Genomic DNA, 19,664 nt, shown 5'->3' on the forward strand with positions numbered 1-19,664 from the left:
GCCCCTTCGACTAAGTTAAATTCGGGTCTCGCGTTCCACCATGAAAGGGCGACTGTGTGAGTTTGTAAAAATAGAGGGTAGCGTTATCCGGCGCTTAGGGGCGGAATCAATGGGAAAATGATGTGCAATTAAGGTGTATTTTAAAATTCTTTCCGACTTTACAGAAGATAGTATTCATTGATGGTAATGGAACCGTATAGATCGATGAAGATTGGTTAATTTGATCGACAGATTAGAAGAAATTAACACTTTATCGACGATTCGTTTTTATTCTGATCAATGATTTTTTTTTTCTTTAATTCTTCAGAATATTGTGATTGAAAAATTCTAAATTCTATCGATTTTTTTGTTAGATTTTCAAGATTATGAGAAACGTTTCCTATTGCCAATTCTTCGTCCCTTATTATCGCTACGATTAAACGCTCTGCTAAATTTAAAATGAAACGAGGGATACGTCAACGTCACTCAAGAGCTCCGTGTTTATCTGTAACGACTAATTGATAGATAATTAATTATGAAAATTTAGACAATATACTTTGAGAGAGGAAAGTTTTATTTTGTAAAACTTTATTCACATTTTTACAAAAATATTTTTGTTTCAAAAAAGTGTGAAGATTGGAAAATCTGACAGACAAATTTTAAGAGTATTTCATTAATAATCGAAACGCTAAGACGATGCGATTCGGAGAGTATTTAACAATAAGCGTGTAGAAATTAAATAGAATTAATATTTATTCCGCACCTTTGTTTGTTTAACAACTCTTTAGTTCTAACAAATATTATTACTATATACAGTACGTTAATCTAATTTGCAAGAAATATCGATAAACCGTGTTTCCCTAATTTTCTAACCTTTGACACTGATACATCAATATTTAATAATCATCGAGCCTCCTACGAAACAAAATGTCAATGAAGCATAAATCTTCCAATTGACATAAGTAGATCGATCTTACGAAATCACACAGCTAAATATAGCATTTACATTATAGCTTCCTTTTAGGAAAAAAGCTCCACCAGATAGGGCACATCTATCCGCGATCTTACAAAATAATATATTTATAACTACATACGTATAATATATTTAGGTACACGGTAAACATTGATAATTTCATTGTTAAAATAACAAAAAAAAAACAGTGGAAAATGTATTTAATACTTTACAGTAATATTAATTATGGCATTCGCTTGTTAAGTTTCTTATTAAATATACAGTAACTAGTCCATTTAAACACACACAAAAAATGTAATATTTTTCTTTGTCCTAAATACAGCCACGACTCATAGAAACGTCAAAATAAATTTCTATGATTCTGTCCCTTTGCGACAACCCGTTTCCTATGACTTTCATTTCCCTCATAATGAAACCAAGAAACCCTTTATATATGAAAGTTTCTTACGTTTCGTCGTTCTCGCTAGGTCTAGCTAACGTGAAATCCAAGATCTCGTCGGATGTTAAAAATCGAACGTCGCTGTCCTCCGAAAGCGCTGATCCATTCGTTCCACGTTTGTATGTTTTTCTTCGTCTGAGAATGATGATCGCGACCATTAGCGAGATGAATACTCCCGTCATGATTCCAACCACCACAGCGATAATCCCTGACAAGCTGAATTTCGAACTTCGTTTCTTCTCTAAATCTTGTCTCTTTACGTCCAAATCTGCCGAAAAGAACACTCATTTTGATTATCGTTAAACCTTCTCTTTATTTTATTGATTTTTGAAAAGATAATTTCTAATCTCGATTCGGGATACTTTTGATTTACTTTGACAAACCCTCGTTTCACTAATAAACAGATAGAACAAAATATACCGACAGTCGAAACTATGATTTCTTCAAACAACTAAATACCCGAATTAAATAATTATTAGAACATGTATATATATTTATAAGAAACTTAAATGTATAAGTGTAAACAAAAATATAATATAAATAAATATAATACAAAAATATACAATAAACTATTCGTAGTAATATTCAAAATCGAATATAATTTAAAATTAATTACGTTCACAAAGATATAGATTTGCATGGAAATCCACGATCTAATAATTATTATATAACAAAAAATGAAAGAAAGCTCACAATGACCAACGCATACACAAAACACGAACAAACCAACGACTCTGATCAAACCATCGTGGTACGATAAAACTGAAACACAATGCAAGGTTCAGACACAGTCGTTACTGAGCCAACTTTCTCAATTCCTCCCTCTCTATCACGAAAATCAAAAATCCATTCAAATTTTCAGACAAAAGGGACTCGTTGCTCAATGAGACACTAGTGAAACTTTCATAATGAAACATGAACAGAATTCGTGTTACCAAGTATCTCGTTCTCCGAAGTATATCTCTCAGTGACGATCGTGGTGGACCGAACAATCGGTGTCTCCGTACTTTTCGTTGGTTTTTCAATTTTCCCTCTTGTCGTGGTCGAAATTGCCATCATCGTGGTGCTCGTCGACGACCTCAATGTGACAGGATCGATATCATCCTTTGGATTTATCGAGAAACCTGTCCTCACTGTCGCCATATCGATCACTGTGCTCTTTTCCGCAGGTGGAACCGAAACTGCCGCCCCTTCGTGATTCGGAATCGTAGATTGCTCGATAGTCGTGGTCGCTTCATCGGTGTACGCTACGAATTAAAAGGCTCACGTTAGAGTAAACACGAAAGAGCAGCTTAATTGCAATCTGAATCAATTCGTTAAAGTGGAGGAATTTTTTTTTAATCCATTCGAAACCGATGACACACAGCAACGAACAGCAGAAAGTTTAAAGTTTGCTGATTAGTTACATAATCGTGCATAATGATTTATACTGTTCAATATCGTACTGCGTAGTAAGCAAAATTTTGACACAATTAATAATTAAATTCGATCGATCAATCATAATTATTATATAGCTGAAATAATCCTTATTTCGCTCTAAATTCAAATAATCCTTTTAGAAACCTTAACAGAGAAACCTATTTTGAAATAAACCTCACAGATCTTTACTATTTAACATTCTGTTATAGAGTAAAGCAAATTTTGATTTATGATTAGTTAGTAATTAAATAACGTTGATATTAATCGTGATTATTCGTCCAAATATTGATTAAATAATTTGTTACGCGATATTGTGATCGTCGTGATTAAAATAACCCTTATTTTGTTCTAAGTAGAAAAGAATAAGGAAACTGGAAGAAAAACTAAACTCTTGAAAATCATAGTAGTTTAGCATACTAACCCAGAATACAATATTCCGCGTAATCCGGACAGCAGAGTGACTGTTCTTCGCAATCGAGGGTGCAGAGGCAGATTTCCGTTGGCGTGGGTGGTATCGAAGTTGTAAAATTGTATGTCAAACTATTTTTACATCTTCCGCGACAAGTTTGCTGCGCGTTCACCAGTTCGATTTGATCTAGAAACCGTTTGTTTCAAATTATCAGATATAGAGGTCAGAGGGAAAAAATTAACGTTATATTTTTCGTGTTCTATGTCGTAGAAGAATAATTTTTAAACTCAAAGTGCTGTCGATCCCCTTCGTATTTACGAAACTATCTTTTGACATTCAAATTAGATATATCTATTTTTATCATTCTCTCAAAGATACGTATATGTATATTAACGATAGATTAACGATAGATTAAATAAATTAGTAAATTAAATTGCAATATTAAGTTATGACATTGATTAAAAATAAAAATGTATTATAAAAATTATCGTTAACGTAGAAAGAAATAATGGCAAGGCAAAATGCTTTCTTTCCCATTTCATAAGAAATACTTGGTATACTTCCCTTCAATTTTCGATATTTATGCGAAGAATCGATATTTATCGACAGATGTTTTAAATATCTCATTTCGCATTCATTTCATATTACACAAGTTTCTCGCTCTTTGTTGTAAATATTCGTTTTATTCCATAGCTCGTCATCTGCACACGTGCCAACTCCCACAAACGTTAAATGTATTTACATTTACCTAAGTATAATTATTAAAGCTAGTCTGCGCTGTGAAACAATTTATGTACATCGCCTGTATTCGCAATAAGCCAAGCGTTGATACGCGATTTCATTACGTTCTACTACTTCCGCGACTTGCCACGTTTCTCGCCCCCGTTTTCGTCTGCTATTATATTATACCAGCGTTTTAATTAGAAAATAACTCAAAAACGAACGGGCAACGAATTAACATCACCACGGGACATCTTCTCGTCGTGGAAAGAAAAAATTCCATTTCTACGAATATTACCATCGTTGCTCTCGGTGACCCCTTCGGTCTCGGTTTTACTGTCGTTTCGACACTTGTCACCCTGCAAAATGGCCACATCGTCTACGGCGATGTCGCTCACGTAGCTACTCCCTCGTACACCCTCGATTATAATCTGAGAAGGAGAAAATGGGAGACCGTGAAGAAAATGAAATCGACAATTGTTTCATATCGTGTATTTCGTTGCTTCACCTGGAAACCCTTTTTAGCCTTGGGGAAATTGAAAATGCCGTGCAGCCATTGGTTTCCTTGGTTTCCTTCTTTGCTGAACATTAATCGCGGTAGAAGATCGTTTTCTTGTTTGAAGTATATGTTTAGAGCTCCCACTGTGGCGCCAAACATATGGTACCTGCAATTTTGTTGTTTTTTTTTTTGTTTTAAAATAAAAAATGCTTACTCTCTGCAAATATTGATGGAAAAGAAAAAGTGACGTTAGTCCTAGTACTATTATTAGCAATTACTAATATTATTAGCTAGTTATAATAACTACTATTATTAGCAAAAACTAGTCCCACTATTAGCAATTAAACAATTTCTTAAACGTAAAGTAGATGCAAGAGAATTTCTGCTTTCGATCGTATGCCGACATTCTCCTTAAGACGTTTGATAGTCTTTCTATTTATTAAAGTAAATAATATATTTTTGAAATACTCTTCGAATCTATAATAATTGAGACATAATAAAATAAATGAAATGTATCAAATAAATGAGACACGTGAGAAAAATATGGCAATCTTGATCGATTTTTTCCTTAATTGTTAACCAATTATTAATCAAAATGGAATATTGTAATTATTATAATCTGTTTTAAGCGTGTCCAACGATATAGACCTTGAAGAATATTCTGTATAATGGAATGGAAAACGATATGCCTAGAAACATGGCTTCAATTTTTGATCTTATGCTTCAGGATTCAATAATTGAATTAAAAATGAAAATTGAATTATAACATTACTGAAACGAAAAATAAACAAAATTTTCACTGTTTGATAAGAAACGACGGAAAAGAAAGATTCAATGAAATCATCATTTTCATAATATTATAGATTATGGTCGCAGGCAATTTATATTTTAATCGCAATTGTTCATCGCAATAAGATATTAAATTTAAGACTTCTGAAGATTGATGCGGGACGAAGGATTAAAAGCTTCGACGTAGTAATTCGATCAAATTTTCAATAATCAAGTTTCAAATTAATAATTGAATTTCAAATTTTGTTACGCGCGCAGCAACTTAAATCCTGTTTTAAGACCTGTCGTATTAATAATTTGTTTAATAATTCCAAGTGACTGGCTAATTAACAATCAAACTAAGGGCTGTTACATTTAACAAGAGACACCTGTCGTATCTTTAATTAGAAAATGTCAAATTCACTAGCTGCAAAATTTGTCTTTTACATCAATAGTCATTTCTATTAAAAAGAAGAAAACTTTGATTGTACAAGTGCTAGTTACCAGAATGAGAAACAGCCAGAATCCGTGTACGATGCATTGTAAATGGGAGAAATGATCCTTGCGGTATCGTTTATCAGTCGACCAGTGGCTTCGATGTACAAGTAATAACCTGACAAGAGGAGCAGTTAAAATTTATATAATGATGAGCAAAAGTATTTGTATCAGCTAAATCGTACAATTTTGAATTTGATAAAAATCGCGAGTCTTTGTTAAAACAGTTGTAGATGTCAGTTTTGCTTATGTAAAAATGAAATAAATTACCATCATTCCCTGCTCCTAATGTGTGGTCGTGAGATGGTCCAGTTCCAATGTGATGACTTGTAGTCTCGAAATTATGTCGCTGCCAATCGAAATCGTGCTGGGGATCTTGTTCCCACCAACAAAGATCCGGTTTCTCGAAATCGCACTCCGTCGGAGGAGAAGCGGTAGTATCTAATTAAAAATTAAATGCCTTTTAACGTGTATACTTCGTTTTCTTTAGTTCAGTGACGAAAGGAAAAATTATCAATACCTCGACAATAAGGCACTGTGCCATTCCACTGTTTTCCATTGCAATAAATCTCAGGCGAACCAATTAATGCGTGTCCAGGCTCGCAAAAGTATAATAATATCGCACCATTGTATTTAGGTGCCATCAACGCGTGTTCTGGTACTGGTGGTACAGGACACTCTGCATCTGTTAAAACAGCAATAACAAGTATGAGAAGAACTTCAGAATGTTAATTAACTATTGCCAATTACTATTGAGCGCAACAAAAGATTGTAACGTATAATAAGGAAAAAAATATTTTGATTTATTTTATCAATCGAAAATAACGTTTGAATGTTATCGTGATAACTAAAGAATATGTTTGAAAATTATATATAAAATGATTGATTATTTATTCTTTAAGTTTCTATGATGCAATCAACATTTCGGTAAGAAAGCAGTCGATCGAGATTAAAGAATCGTGAAATTAAAGAAAAATGTTTCTCGATATGATTGAACAAAGTGATATTTAATTATAATATTTGTTGAAAGAACGCTTAAAATGAAAATGATTAGATATTAACAGACTATTAATTGCTTTAATTGGAGTTAAAAGAGTACTAATTGGATCTTATACAAAATTAAATTCCCAGAATTCTGCTATTACTTTCTTTCCATTTTTATTTTACTTCCTCGTTTCACTCTACTTTTAATCTGCCCTCTGGTCGTATTACGGAGAAGATTTTGAAATTTCAGTTTCATCTGATCGCGTTAATCTTTCAATTACCTTCCCCAGAATAGAAAATAGAGACATGACAAGATCACACTCTATTGAAATACGTTATTAAAAAGAGGTAAGGTAAAACAATTTCTAAAATGGAGAAGATCCCACTAAAAAAAAAAGCAAAGACGACCGACAGATCATGAGAAAACGTTTTCTTCATTTCAATTTTCTTCATTTTCAAAATGGTAAGTAGTGTATCTTAACTAAGATGGACAACATCGACTTATAGATAGTTCTTCACAAAACTTGTCGATTATTTTAGCGATTCTTCTTCTAGAAAATTCAACGCGGAACGTCTTTCAGTTTACTTCAAAATAATTTTCTTTCAGATAATTTTAATGGACGCGGCTCGGATTCATCGAAGATATACACAGCCGGAGGAGCGTGAAATTTAATCACGTTAAAAGCACAACGTTATCCTCGGCACAAAGTTAACAAAGTGCATTTTAACTGAAATCCATTTTATAGTTTTATCAAGTGCGATTAGAAAGCCGTGCTTACTGACGCATACGGGCGTAGGTGTATCCCATTGGCCTCGAAAACAAGTTGCATACTTGTTACCTACGAGAGTGAAACCCTCGTAACAACTGAATCTGATGATTCTTCCCCTGGCCCTCTGTCGGACTCTGCCATTCGGCAGCCTCACCGGGGGACATCTGGTTGTACCTTAAAATCAGAAATCGAATTACATAGATCGTTCGTATAAAACACGTTCCACGAAGGATGTGCCATCAAATTTTATAACAAAGACCTAGACAGCACACGACGTCTTATGGATGTCCACTTTTGCGTCCATTTTAACTAGATTTACTCCTTTTGTCTTTTTTTTTCTTTTTCTTTTACAAACCTTACGATATGTGATATAATCTCTTGAGGTGTGGTAGAAAAGAGGAAAACGGAAATTGACACTTAGAAAAAGAAAATATTACGAACGAAGTACTTCTGATTTATTCTGATATACAAATTATTGAATATTCAACATTGGCCTTTGTTGGTAATAATAATCCTCGATAAATGGCGCGCGCGTAATTTTCAATATTATACAAAGGGGGATTGAAATCGATAGGCCGGGTGAAATTGGATTTGAATTCCTGTTCAACGAGGAAACCTATCGTCTCGTTTCTTCGTCTTGCGAAGATTGTCATCAGATAACGATAGCAAGTATGTACTTTCAGTCAACAGTAATCTTTAGAAGTAAGTCACGGAAAGATTCGAAATTTTATAATCAACGAAACGTAAGAATAAACGGAATAAAATGTAATCTGTATGCGGTCGAGTGTTCTTTGATTTTATAAATGACTATAATACGATATAGGTTAGATAAAAGTCTCTCTTAAAAATGATGAGAAATGGAAACGAGGAAAGAGCATCGTTATTTTCCAATCGAATATTGCAACCGTCGCATCGGTTAATCTGCTTACAAAGTGTAATCTCGTTACTTCTTCATTCGTGCAAACAAAATGAAGAAAATGACACGGACTGTAAAATTGTATAATAAGGTTTGATCTCTCCCACGTTCTGCAAAAACATTATAATTATTGGAATATCTCCGAGCAATAATAAAATACAAATAAAAATCTGGTTTTATCTTTTCTTCTTTTTTATTAGATTGTATTAATACTTATGTGAAATGTTCGTTCCGTTTAAGAGAATTTTTTGGAGGTTTTTTGCCTAGTTTGCATTCAATATGCTCTACATAAAGTTAAATTCCAATTTATGACTTTTTAATTTTGTGTTTTCTTCAGTAGAAGCAGTGTACCGCGTCAATTCTTTTAACAGTACTATTTTATTATAAGCAATCAATCCCATAAAAGTCTTCGTAAGAGAAAATCGTTACTTACCAGTCGGACGCGTCGGAAAATAGCAAACGATGTACTGCACCAAGAAGACTAACAGAAGCGGCGCTGTGCAGAATATCTTCATTATGAGAACGCTGGCTTTTCAAGAAGGCTATTCACCGTACTCATAACTCATGAATTATATCCAAGAAAACGCGTCCTTTCTTAGCACAGCTACGTTTTTTTTTTTTTTTTTTTTTTACCTAAATTATCATGCACACATCAACAGGAACACCACCAAAAAAGAAAAAGGAAGAAGTTGAATGGCGAACAGTGAACCGTGCGAAGAACGATCGAAGTATAAAAGCAAAGAATGTTAAGACGACACGCACTGGACGAGGAATAAAAAGTAAAATCGGTTGCTGATCGTTCTGCATCTATGAATGGAACAGGGATGCCACGTTTCGGGGGTTATTCCGCTCCGAATGGAAGGCGGGAACGTTACTTCCGTCGACACGCTGCTGCGATAATGTTCTATCTGCTTCCGGTCAGCGTTATCGGCATCGAACATTGCCAGGCCTTGAAGAGAATTCCTACAAATTGCATTTTGCGCCACAGATAAATGAATTCCGAGGGAAGAGAAACACTGACCGCCTCTGATTAGATCACGTCCTGGCGCCAGGATTCTTTTTGTTTTTCTTGAATCGACGCAACAGACGTATCTTCAACCCCATCCGAAGGGTGTTTTTCATAGATTTTTGTGACCTCAACGTTTGCGGACGGAAGATCATGGATTGAAGAAATTGGTTGAAATGTTAAGTATAGGAATTTATCTAGATTTAAGTAGTATATAAGACACTTTATTTGCATTGTAAAGTGCGTTTCAATATTATTTTCAAGGTAGCTTATGGTAAAATAATACCATATACAAGAGGTTACAATAAATCAATAGTTAAAAGATAAAAATTATATAACGATATCTGATACATGTTAACATGTAAATTATTCCTGATTGAAAAATTGTTCGTGATAAAATATTATGTGATACTGCGTCTTTTATTACAATAACGATACTTAGAACAAATTTTCATATAATTTACAAAATAATATGTACATGAAATAATAATGAATCGATGGTTCCAATATTCAAATACTTTCAGTCTTTGATATGAATATACATCCAACTGATTTTATTGTTGCAACAAATAATTAAGATTATATTGGGATTTTTCATGAATGAAACCTGATATTAAACAACGATTTAAACGTGACCAAAGCTTTGTTATAATTTTCATTCTGCTTGGGCCTCGCAGACAATGGTTGAACAAACTTTTTTTCGAAATTTGATAATATGTCTAACTCCTTTCTAGAGCTGCTTCTTTCTAATTGTTCCATTTCGGATGGCTGTGTTTTATCAGAAATGAATGTTTGTTTTATTCGATGCATAGCTTCTTCTGCAAAAAGGAGAGATTACGTTAAGATTAATAAATTAATATTTCCATAAATTAGTAATCTTTCGGAGATAGATATAATAAAAGATATAATAAAAGTCCTGCAAAAGAATGAAATTCTATATAAGAATTAATAAAACTGAAATCTACTGATGACAAAAGATGAGTAACCGGCCAAACGGAAATATAAAAATTCTCGTGGTCTGACAAAACAGAGACAAAATTAAAGTGCCCGTATCATATAATGAGAATAAAAAGAATGTAACAAGGGTATCAATGAATGAAGATGAGGTTCTAAAATCTGTTCAACGCTGTTGATAGCTGCAACCACAGCAATTACGTTTTGTTTATGTCTACTGTCTCGTCTCATCTCGTTGGACAGACTATAGAATTAGCATGATCGTACTTTTTCTAAAATAAAATGTATTTATACTTACGTTCGTTTTCATGGAGAACAAAATTCTTAAAGGCACTTAAATTCCTCATGAATAAATGGAATGAATCTTCAATATCTGACACTCGAATTACAAAATCCGGATCACATATCGCTACATGAGACAAGAATCTCCTTCCATCTCTCAATACCTTTGATTGTTTCTCCTTCATGATCGACCAAGCCTTCTCGTCTGAGAACTTATCTCGATATATTTCACGTATACACAATTTGCTTGGTCTTGTATTAAACAACGAATGTTTGGCACAAATAGCTTCTAAATTGCAAGAATCTTCCTTTGGCACCGGGAAATTGTCCAACTTAAAATTCCCGATAGCAGCTAGATTTGCTTCAGAACATTTGCACAGCGTTTTAATAGTAAATCTTAGTAATTTCATGCAACAATTACAAGAATTTAGATTCTCAGATCTCAGAGGAATAATATCTGTCTGTAATATATACTGTACAAATCCTAACAACACATCAGTAATGTCTATTGCGGCTAATAGATCGAAGTCATAGTTCTCCAGCTGTACTAGGAAAATTTGCAGCGGACAAGCATCTGAAACGAAAATATAGGGTGATTTATGTAATTAAATTATGATTTGTTAAGAAAAAGAAAATATTACCTTACCTGGAGTAAAGTGTAAAGAACCCTTCCAGTTGTTGATTGATTCTACAAAAATGATAACTTATTTTTCATATAAAAATTATAAATGTATGAAAATATTATTAGTACAATAAATTTCGTACGTGAATTAATACAAAGCTTCCGTAAATACATCGTGGATTTTACAAAAATCATCATTAATTTACTGACTAGTGTGTAACAGTATGGCAAAGGTCTACAAAATACTATTTCCTTAAATATCTGATAAATATATTCCATCCTGAAACATGAAATTTTAAATTAGAGAAGTACATTGTAAAATATAAAATTTTAAGAATAAAATGATAAGAAGTAAGATGTTACTTTCATACCCTTCAGAACAGTATCCAATTTTTTCATGGATATTGTAAATAATCATCATAATTGCACATAGAAGGCCACTAAATTGATGCGACCTTCTCTAAAAATAATAAAAGTTGTATATCAATAAAAAGATTAATTTTCTTTAATTACTAAAATATGTTCCATTACATAAGGTATATTACCGTGGACCCAACTAAGATAACGAACTGTAATATCATCTTAAGCATCTCAAACTCATGACTCTGTTGTTCAAACCAGGTATTATAGCGAACCATTTGACACGAGTAACGCTTATAAGATTCATCACTCTCTATGAGTAAACGAGTTTTTCCTGCAATATATTTGCTGAGGTAAGTTGATTCCATGGTTACGTATGACAACATGCCAAACACTCTTCTAGCTTCGACACCACGTTCGCATTCGTGCCATGCATTTGCAGAGCACACGCATTCCCCGTTGAGGTCAGAAGTCGAATATAAGACAGAGAAATAAATATCATTCATATCTCGAATGTCGTCATTTTTCATAGCTTGAGAGATTGTTTGTAGAACAACTACTATACTTAAGATCAGTTCCCTCGCAGTAAAAATTAACTAAAATGTAATGATAAACAAATTTTTATACTGTTTAATAAGACAGTTTAAGACGTGTATTGAAAATAATGTACTTTATTTATTATCGGTATAGTTTCCTCCGCTTCAAGTTCTGAGCTTGTTTTTCGCTGAAGAGCAGCTATTTCAGGCAAGATAAATTCCACTGATAATTTCTTATCGTCTATCATGGTCGTTACAGGTTTTACTAATTCCGGATTTTCTATAAAGGATACGAAAATGCAATTAAGATTTATCTACAGTATACTGCATTAAATAAAAAATTTTACCAAATATTCTGAATGTATCTTCTTCTTGCAAAATGGGTAAATTCCGTCTTCCAATTTTTTCTATAATTTGAATATCAACCACAGACTTCTCTGGTTGTGATGGATCATATATTAATTTCGGAATTTCTGTAAGAGGAAAATCTGCAATATGTTCTTATTAAATTTATTATTGTAAACTACAAAAATTGCACAAAGTAGTGTTTTTTCTTTAAGTTATAATCTGCTTACATGGATTCCATATTTTAGAGATATAACTGCTTTTATTAAGTGTATTAGTTTGTACAGAAGTTTCTTTAACCCTTACTGGCTTCGTAGTTACAATTGACGATCTAAAAATAATTATATAGATATTTCATATAGATAATTATATAGATATTTTAAAAGGGACATGTTAAATATTTACCGATTCTTTGGTGAATCAAATTTGCTTCTTTTCATAGAAATATTGAGATTTATATGTGGTTCTGTTAATCTAACATTTCCATTCTCTAACAACTTACAACGTTCCATTAAGTTTCCTACTTCAAACATCTAAAACAAAAGAAGAGAATCAGAATTTATTGCATAATATAGAATTAAAAAGAAACTCATTTATAAACTACAGACTTGCAATTCAAGTTGCGTTTTCAAATGTTCCTTTTCTTTATAAATGGCATTAATTTCCATCCTATGATGATTTTCCTGTTCTTCGATAAGACGTGCTTTTTCTAATCGATCATTCTCTGCTTTTAATTGAATTTGTTGCAACTGATTCCGTAAAAATACCGCTTCTCCTTCTTTAGTTATAAAATCATCTAGCAATTTCTTATTTTCAGCTTTTAACTTCTCTAATTCCTTTGCATATTCTGATTCTAAAATTATAATACAGTAATTTGTAAAATATAGTAATTTGCCAAGAAGTAACATTCTATAATACTACCTGCAACAAGATTTTCATCCAGCTTAAATGTGGAATTATATACTTTTTTATTTATTAATTTATTCTCAAATTCTTTGTAGTCAACAGAAACTATGGTACTTATATCTTTTGAGTTTCCTATTCCTTTCCTTTCATTATTATGCTGTGATGGATATATAGATTTTGTTAATTTATGAATACTACCATTTAAATTAGGAACACCTTTACTAGTAGATGGTATGCTATTATATTTTTGTGCAAATTTTTTTTGGTCTGTATTTGGTTCACTCATGAAACTATCTTCCTAAAAATCAAATGAACATTATAAATAATTACTATAGACTGATTTAAATACAATACAATATGAACAAAACCTGTAAACAAGCCTGTGTAGCTACAAAATCCATTTCTTCAATATCTTCTTCTGCAAAATCATCCCCCCAAATATCATCTGATTTTCCAGATCTTTTATTTCTTAAATCCTTATTATTTGTAGAAACATCTACCAAACTGTCCCTTTTTATGTCATATCTTGGCCGTTTAGCAGGTACAGAGAATTCATTCTCTCTGTTACTTTCTATTCGCTTAAACATTTTAATTTGTTTAAGCTATAATATTCAGCAAGGATTTTCCTGTCAATTCTTGATATTCAATGAAAATTATTTACATGATTTGTATGGACAGTTTTATTTATTTGTAACTAATAAAATTGTTATTTGGTGCAACAATTTTTATGAGAATTACATTTTGCTCAACTTGCAATGATTCAACAAATAATTGTTATGAGATATTATTTCTTTCTTTTGAGTATTAATCCATCCTAACCCTGTAATTATTTTAAAATCAGAATAACATGAAAATCCGAAAAAATTGTAACTTCGTTTTTCATATTACGTATCAGTTTATTATAAGAATTTGTTATATATATATATATAATAATTAGAACGATCGAAATCTATTTCAAACAAAGTGCATGACAGAACTTTGCTTTCCAAACGTGCTGAGATTCCAAAATAATGATGTAAGTGGCACGTCACTCTAATAACTGAAGAAGCATATTACCAACATAAGTATAATTTAAGTTTAATAGAGAACCAGTTTCTTTCTAGAGGTCTATAATTTAAAGTGGAGTTCGTAAGATAATTAATGCTATTTTTAAAGAACTAATACGTAATAAGTATTTGTAAGTATATATTAAAGAAATTTTATGTTATATAGTAAAACCGTTAAAATTACCAGATTTATACATGCAGTAATATCTAGGAAAAATAATAAAAATGTTTAATATAGTTCTATATTATATACTAATATTATCAATATGTATAGAACTTTGATTTGCGAGATTGAAAAATATAATATAAAAACATTTTTATTCTGAAAATATTTTATTCTGATCATTAATCATCCTCTAATCAATTTTATTCCATATCGAATAAACAATATTGAAAGTAACATACGACTGATAAAATTGATATATGTATTTACATATAGTTATTAGAATAGAAATAGTGAGGTCGTAAGTTAAAATATTTGATGTATATATGTACATATGTATTTATATAAGTATCTTGATTTGGTATTTTTGTGCAATTTATGTTCATTATGTGAAAAGTAATAAATTATATATTTCTAGAACTTGCTTTCTATATTACATGCATACATACATATAAAGTAAAGTTCAGCCAGAAAGATAGTACATTATAATAAAATGTAGTTAGACACGTATGTGATCGTTGTTAATGATAAAGCAAAAGTACATATCTTCTCTATCATAATTTGATATGACATGATTCAAACAGAGAAAATTTCCTTTCTGATTCAAATTGTTATTTCAAATCTTGAACTAATGTTAGTAACCTGTAGCGATCTGATTGATTTTGTAATCTTACTACATATATCGATTCCATAAATTATAATCTACAATTCGTCCACGAGGAAAAGGCTAAGCACAATAGTTACTATTCTCCGTTATTAGTCGAGGACGGTGACAAAAATCGTCCTCGACCAATAGTGGCTACGAGAACACTTTGCCCTTTTTTCTCGCAGACGTATACGTACTTCTTGATTATGTAACATCTATGTAATTCGTATCTACATGCTATTTTTCAAAAAGATTGTGTCTGACACTGTAATGATAGCTTACTAAAACTACAATTTACATAGCAACAGTATCACTACAGAGAATACTGTAATTCATGTATTCTTGAGTATGTAGATCTGTTTAATTTTAAATACAACATACTACAGTATTTCTACAAGTATAATTACATTCATACAAGTATAACTTAGTTCATAAACCAAATACAATTTTTTTACATAAAGAAAAGTTAGATTTCTATGACATATGAATATACATATCAGATTTACAAATATATCATAGTGTTATAATAGTATTACTTTATTGAACCTGTACCATGGTTTACATATGTAAAAGATTTATTATACGAAATTAGGAATGCTATTTGAACTCATATTCAATCTATAATAGATGTAACATTGTGTAATTTCTAATAGTAATTTGTATTGTTTTTAATATTATAACAGAATATATATTTAGGCTGCAATTCCAACAACACCACAAGCAAGACGAGCTCCAGCATTTCCTGTTGTTTTTGATAATTCAACTCCACCTTTACCAAGGTCATCTGGATCTGCATGAACCTGTTATCAAAAAGAACAAGTTGTATATATATATATATATATATATATATATACCATAGTATATATATATATTAATTAATTATAGAAATTCGTAAAAAGATATTACGCAATACTTACCACCAATGTTCTGCCAATAATGTTGTGTGGTCCTTGGAGCTGGATGACTTTGTCAGTTATATTGACATTAGCAACACCGCTTGCATTTGCTTCAACATTTCCTAAATCTCCAACATGACGTACTTCTGCATCAGGACCACCATGATCCTTTTTTAATGGATTGAAATGTGGCCCAGCACTTGTACAACCTATTAAATATATATAAGTAATAATATACTAAATTCCTAAAACTTCTCTATACTACTTAAATATACACAAAATTTTGTATAATAACATTCAAATAATAATTATTCATATCAAATAAATAAATTTAAGTTTTGATAAAATTAAAAATTTTAAATAATATAAGATGTTAACATTTACTTGAATGTTATTTACATATATTAATAATATTATATTAACTATATATATTAACTATATTTGAAAAAATTTTAAAAAATATTAATTATTAATGTGACAACATAAAATACTTGATAAGAAACAGACTAATTATTTAAAAATTCGCTTATTACAATCAAGTAATTTACAAATTATTACTTATTGACCTCTAAAATTATCTGTGTCATCACTACAAATTCAAGTTACTCCACTGTTTCAATTCTTTCATGAATCAGGTTATATTTGATTATCATTCAAAAGCTTTCAATAATAACTATAAAAAATAAAATAATAAAACTTCAATAGTAGTGCATTTACCGTTAGTGTTATCACCGAATTCGTGAATGTGAAAACCATGCAGTCCTTGTTTTAAACCGGTTACTTGACCCGTGACCTTGACTGGACTAGAATTGTCCTATGCAATAATTACATCATCAAAATAATAACGATAATGCCAGAGTATTATATCGAATAGATTAAAGAAATATCATTTACCGATTGCTCGAAATAGAGAGTGCCTTTGACTTCACCCTGAAGAACACACACGGCCTTAACCATTTTCGAAAACTTTCAATTACTTCCTTGAGCGACAATCGTTTGTAAAATGTAGCTCGCCTGTAACAACTATCGTTTCGTTAAGAAATGTAATTATCGTTTTGCTGAATCACGAACGCAGATACGCTGACGTATTGTATATTGAGCACTTCGGCCGATAAAATGATGACCTTACCGTTCAGTAAGGAAATGGCGAATCACGCAAAGTTGCAATCAATGATCATCGACTGTACATAAATACTAAATACAGGAAGACCAGAGAAATTATGTGAAGTTACGCAGAAAGAGAATATAAAATAATAACAGAGTTTAAACATTACGCTCGAGATGGCGTTACATATCGATGAAGAATTTTGCATAAAATGCCGGTGACTATGAATTTTGCATAAAATGCCGGTGGTTTAATTTGTATATTCTTTGTTTTGAGATACCTACGTTTTTGTGTTTGAGTAGAGTAAAAAATATTTTTTCGTTATGAAATAATACATTTTACAAAGTGAAATTACTTTTGTAATAAATTTTTGTTATGATCGTAAAATTTTTGAATAACTTGTAAGAGAATGTGCTATTTGGAATCTTACATAACTTAAATTTTCAAAAACAATGATGTATTTCAGTTTTAATTTTATATATAAAAGTGAGTTGAAAATTGTCACATTTATTATATTTTCTATAGTAATAATTAAATTCAATAATATATCCTATTAAGTTCCATTTACAATAAAACAACAAGAAACAATATATTACAATATAATATGAACAATAAGTTTTAATAAAGAAATAAAATAACATTTATATTTTGTTATATGACGACACATTCAATTTTGAATTAATAACGATTTTGTGCATAAAGTAATCTCTTTCTTAAGTTTTATGTGCAGAAGATTAAAGCAATTTTAAATGCTTTTACTGAAAGTAGCGATTATCGATAGTTAACATTGTGCTAAATTATCGAACTTCGAGATTGAGATGATAACTGCGTATTTAAGCAGGTTTAGTATCGAATATTTTGTGTACGGTGCTTTTTGTAATGGGAGCAATTTATTTATTTCAAATAAAAAGTTAAATAAGTATAATTAAAATGTCGAGAAACCTTCGTAACACAATTCCATTTATAGATTGGGTTCGAACTATTCTTCGGGGTGTAAGTAATATTTTAATCTACATTTGATCTACGTTTTATATTGTTTATTTTTTTAGATATTATGTAACTTGTTTTTAGTCAACGTGTATATTGAAAACATCTCTTATTTTTGAAGATTGCATCTATTTTATTGGTTATGTACTAAATATTGTCATGAATTTCAAAATAATTATAATCAATTAAGGTTGACTTACGTCAATATTGTATTTATTTAAAAATTTGAAATGAAATAACAAGAAAGATATTTTATATACAATAGTTCATAAAAATATTTGGACACTTCTAATAATTTTTTCTAAATATATTTATATGTTATACAAAATATTTTGAAATTTCATTAGTACTACAATGGGACTCAATTATCACGATTACATTAGAAAAGTTTGAAACAAATCTGAAAGTGTAGATAGAAACTACAAGATATTTAGTACAAATATATATTTCACAGAGATCACAAAATTTATTTTAAAAACCAATTATCTATTATATTAATGAGCTTCAGTATTCAATGGGACTAGCCTTAACACTTATTATATATTTAAGTTTGCAATAAATATTTAGTCACTTTTATATGTATTTTCAAATTTGTTTCAAATTTTACCAATATGTTTTATGTAATATACATAATACATATATAAATAAAAGTATTCTATATAAAGTGTTCAAATACCCCTATAAACCATTGTATGGTAATATGGTAAAAAGATAGATTGATGTAGAGCATAATGAACATTACAGAGAGAGCATGTAGACAGTGTAAGATTCTCAGATGATATTGCTGCACGTACACAACCACACCCGCATGTACCTGGCGGGCCACATCATAAAATTTCAAACGTATATTATTACTCTCGTGATGTCAGACGTTCTGTACAACCGCCAACTGAGATATATTCAGAAAGCCAGAATGAAGCAGGGTGATTATATTTTTAATATTTTATATATACAAACTAAACAATAAAACAGATAAAATTTATTGTACATGCTAGATATTAATATCTTACAATTAGTTGCATAGAATGTGCAATGGTTTCTATGACTATTTTAGTATAGAATTTCTTATAGTCTAATGAAACTTAACATGCATTGAATGTAATTTTTTCAGGAAAGTTGATACGACTCAAATAAAATTAAATCCATTAAATAAACAGCTGCAAAGACAAGAATAAATGCAGTAAAATAAATATTAGTTATACTTTGATTGTAGTATATAATAAATACAGTTAAATTAAATAGAAGTCTTATGTGTAACTTTTAGTTAAGATAAGATATAATGTAAGATATAATTAAATTACAGATTGTTTAATTACACTCCCATTTAATGTTTAACTGGTAACAGTATATAAATAATAAACAGAGGAATGTTTCTTATATCTTCTGCTTGATAGCAGGCATACCAGATAATTTTCTTTCACTTTATAATACATTATTGT

General features: G+C 30.8%; 4 protein-coding genes across 6 annotated transcripts; 1 reads left to right on the forward strand and 3 right to left on the reverse strand.

The window, feature by feature from the left end:
- Nucleotides 1–532: 532 nt before the first annotated feature.
- Nucleotides 533–9,218, reverse strand: LOC100750078. Its single transcript, XM_003490177.4, has 10 exons — nucleotides 8,805–9,218; nucleotides 7,465–7,629; nucleotides 6,222–6,386; nucleotides 5,972–6,142; nucleotides 5,711–5,819; nucleotides 4,448–4,604; nucleotides 4,238–4,370; nucleotides 3,232–3,405; nucleotides 2,327–2,638; nucleotides 533–1,659 (listed from the first exon to the last, which is right to left on the reverse strand). Exons 1-10 carry the CDS (start codon nucleotides 8,884–8,886, stop codon nucleotides 1,397–1,399), a joined length of 1,731 nt encoding a protein of 576 aa, XP_003490225.1. The 5' UTR covers nucleotides 8,887–9,218; the 3' UTR covers nucleotides 533–1,396.
- A 563-nt stretch (nucleotides 9,219–9,781) lies between these two features.
- On the reverse strand, nucleotides 9,782–14,505 carry LOC100740464. Of its 2 annotated transcripts, XM_024368244.2 has the most exons (14): nucleotides 14,271–14,505; nucleotides 13,751–14,202; nucleotides 13,398–13,680; nucleotides 13,085–13,329; nucleotides 12,882–13,009; nucleotides 12,707–12,807; nucleotides 12,479–12,619; nucleotides 12,266–12,411; nucleotides 11,781–12,191; nucleotides 11,607–11,695; nucleotides 11,379–11,515; nucleotides 11,260–11,301; nucleotides 10,630–11,187; nucleotides 9,972–10,195 (listed from the first exon to the last, which is right to left on the reverse strand). In XM_024368244.2, exons 2-14 carry the CDS (start codon nucleotides 13,967–13,969, stop codon nucleotides 9,972–9,974), a joined length of 2,724 nt encoding a protein of 907 aa, XP_024224012.1. In that variant the 5' UTR covers nucleotides 13,970–14,202; nucleotides 14,271–14,505. The 2 variants fall into 2 exon arrangements, with proteins under 2 accessions (XP_003490230.1, XP_024224012.1); XM_003490182.4 differs by lacking the exon at nucleotides 14,271–14,505 and having other exon boundaries at nucleotides 9,782–10,195; nucleotides 13,751–13,969.
- A 1,071-nt stretch (nucleotides 14,506–15,576) lies between these two features.
- LOC100741261 (superoxide dismutase [Cu-Zn]) lies at nucleotides 15,577–17,414 on the reverse strand. 2 transcript variants are annotated; one of them, XM_012386678.3, is made up of 5 exons: nucleotides 17,263–17,414; nucleotides 17,028–17,147; nucleotides 16,851–16,947; nucleotides 16,155–16,342; nucleotides 15,577–16,037 (listed from the first exon to the last, which is right to left on the reverse strand). In XM_012386678.3, the coding sequence occupies exons 2-5, from the start codon at nucleotides 17,088–17,090 to the stop codon at nucleotides 15,930–15,932; spliced, it is 456 nt and encodes a 151-aa protein (XP_012242101.1). In that variant the 5' UTR covers nucleotides 17,091–17,147; nucleotides 17,263–17,414; the 3' UTR covers nucleotides 15,577–15,929. The 2 variants fall into 2 exon arrangements, with proteins under 2 accessions (XP_012242101.1, XP_012242102.1); XM_012386679.3 differs by having other exon boundaries at nucleotides 17,028–17,156; nucleotides 17,263–17,400.
- A 596-nt stretch (nucleotides 17,415–18,010) lies between these two features.
- LOC100747567 (NADH dehydrogenase [ubiquinone] 1 alpha subcomplex subunit 7) lies at nucleotides 18,011–19,541 on the forward strand. Its single transcript, XM_012386635.3, has 3 exons — nucleotides 18,011–18,231; nucleotides 18,970–19,148; nucleotides 19,337–19,541. Exons 1-3 carry the CDS (start codon nucleotides 18,169–18,171, stop codon nucleotides 19,398–19,400), a joined length of 306 nt encoding a protein of 101 aa, XP_012242058.2. The 5' UTR covers nucleotides 18,011–18,168; the 3' UTR covers nucleotides 19,401–19,541.
- Nucleotides 19,542–19,664: the final 123 nt, after the last annotated feature.

Source organism: Bombus impatiens, unplaced genomic scaffold, assembly GCF_000188095.3.
Source record: "Bombus impatiens unplaced genomic scaffold, BIMP_2.2 scf_0406, whole genome shotgun sequence".
Taxonomy (NCBI): domain Eukaryota; kingdom Metazoa; phylum Arthropoda; class Insecta; order Hymenoptera; family Apidae; genus Bombus; species Bombus impatiens.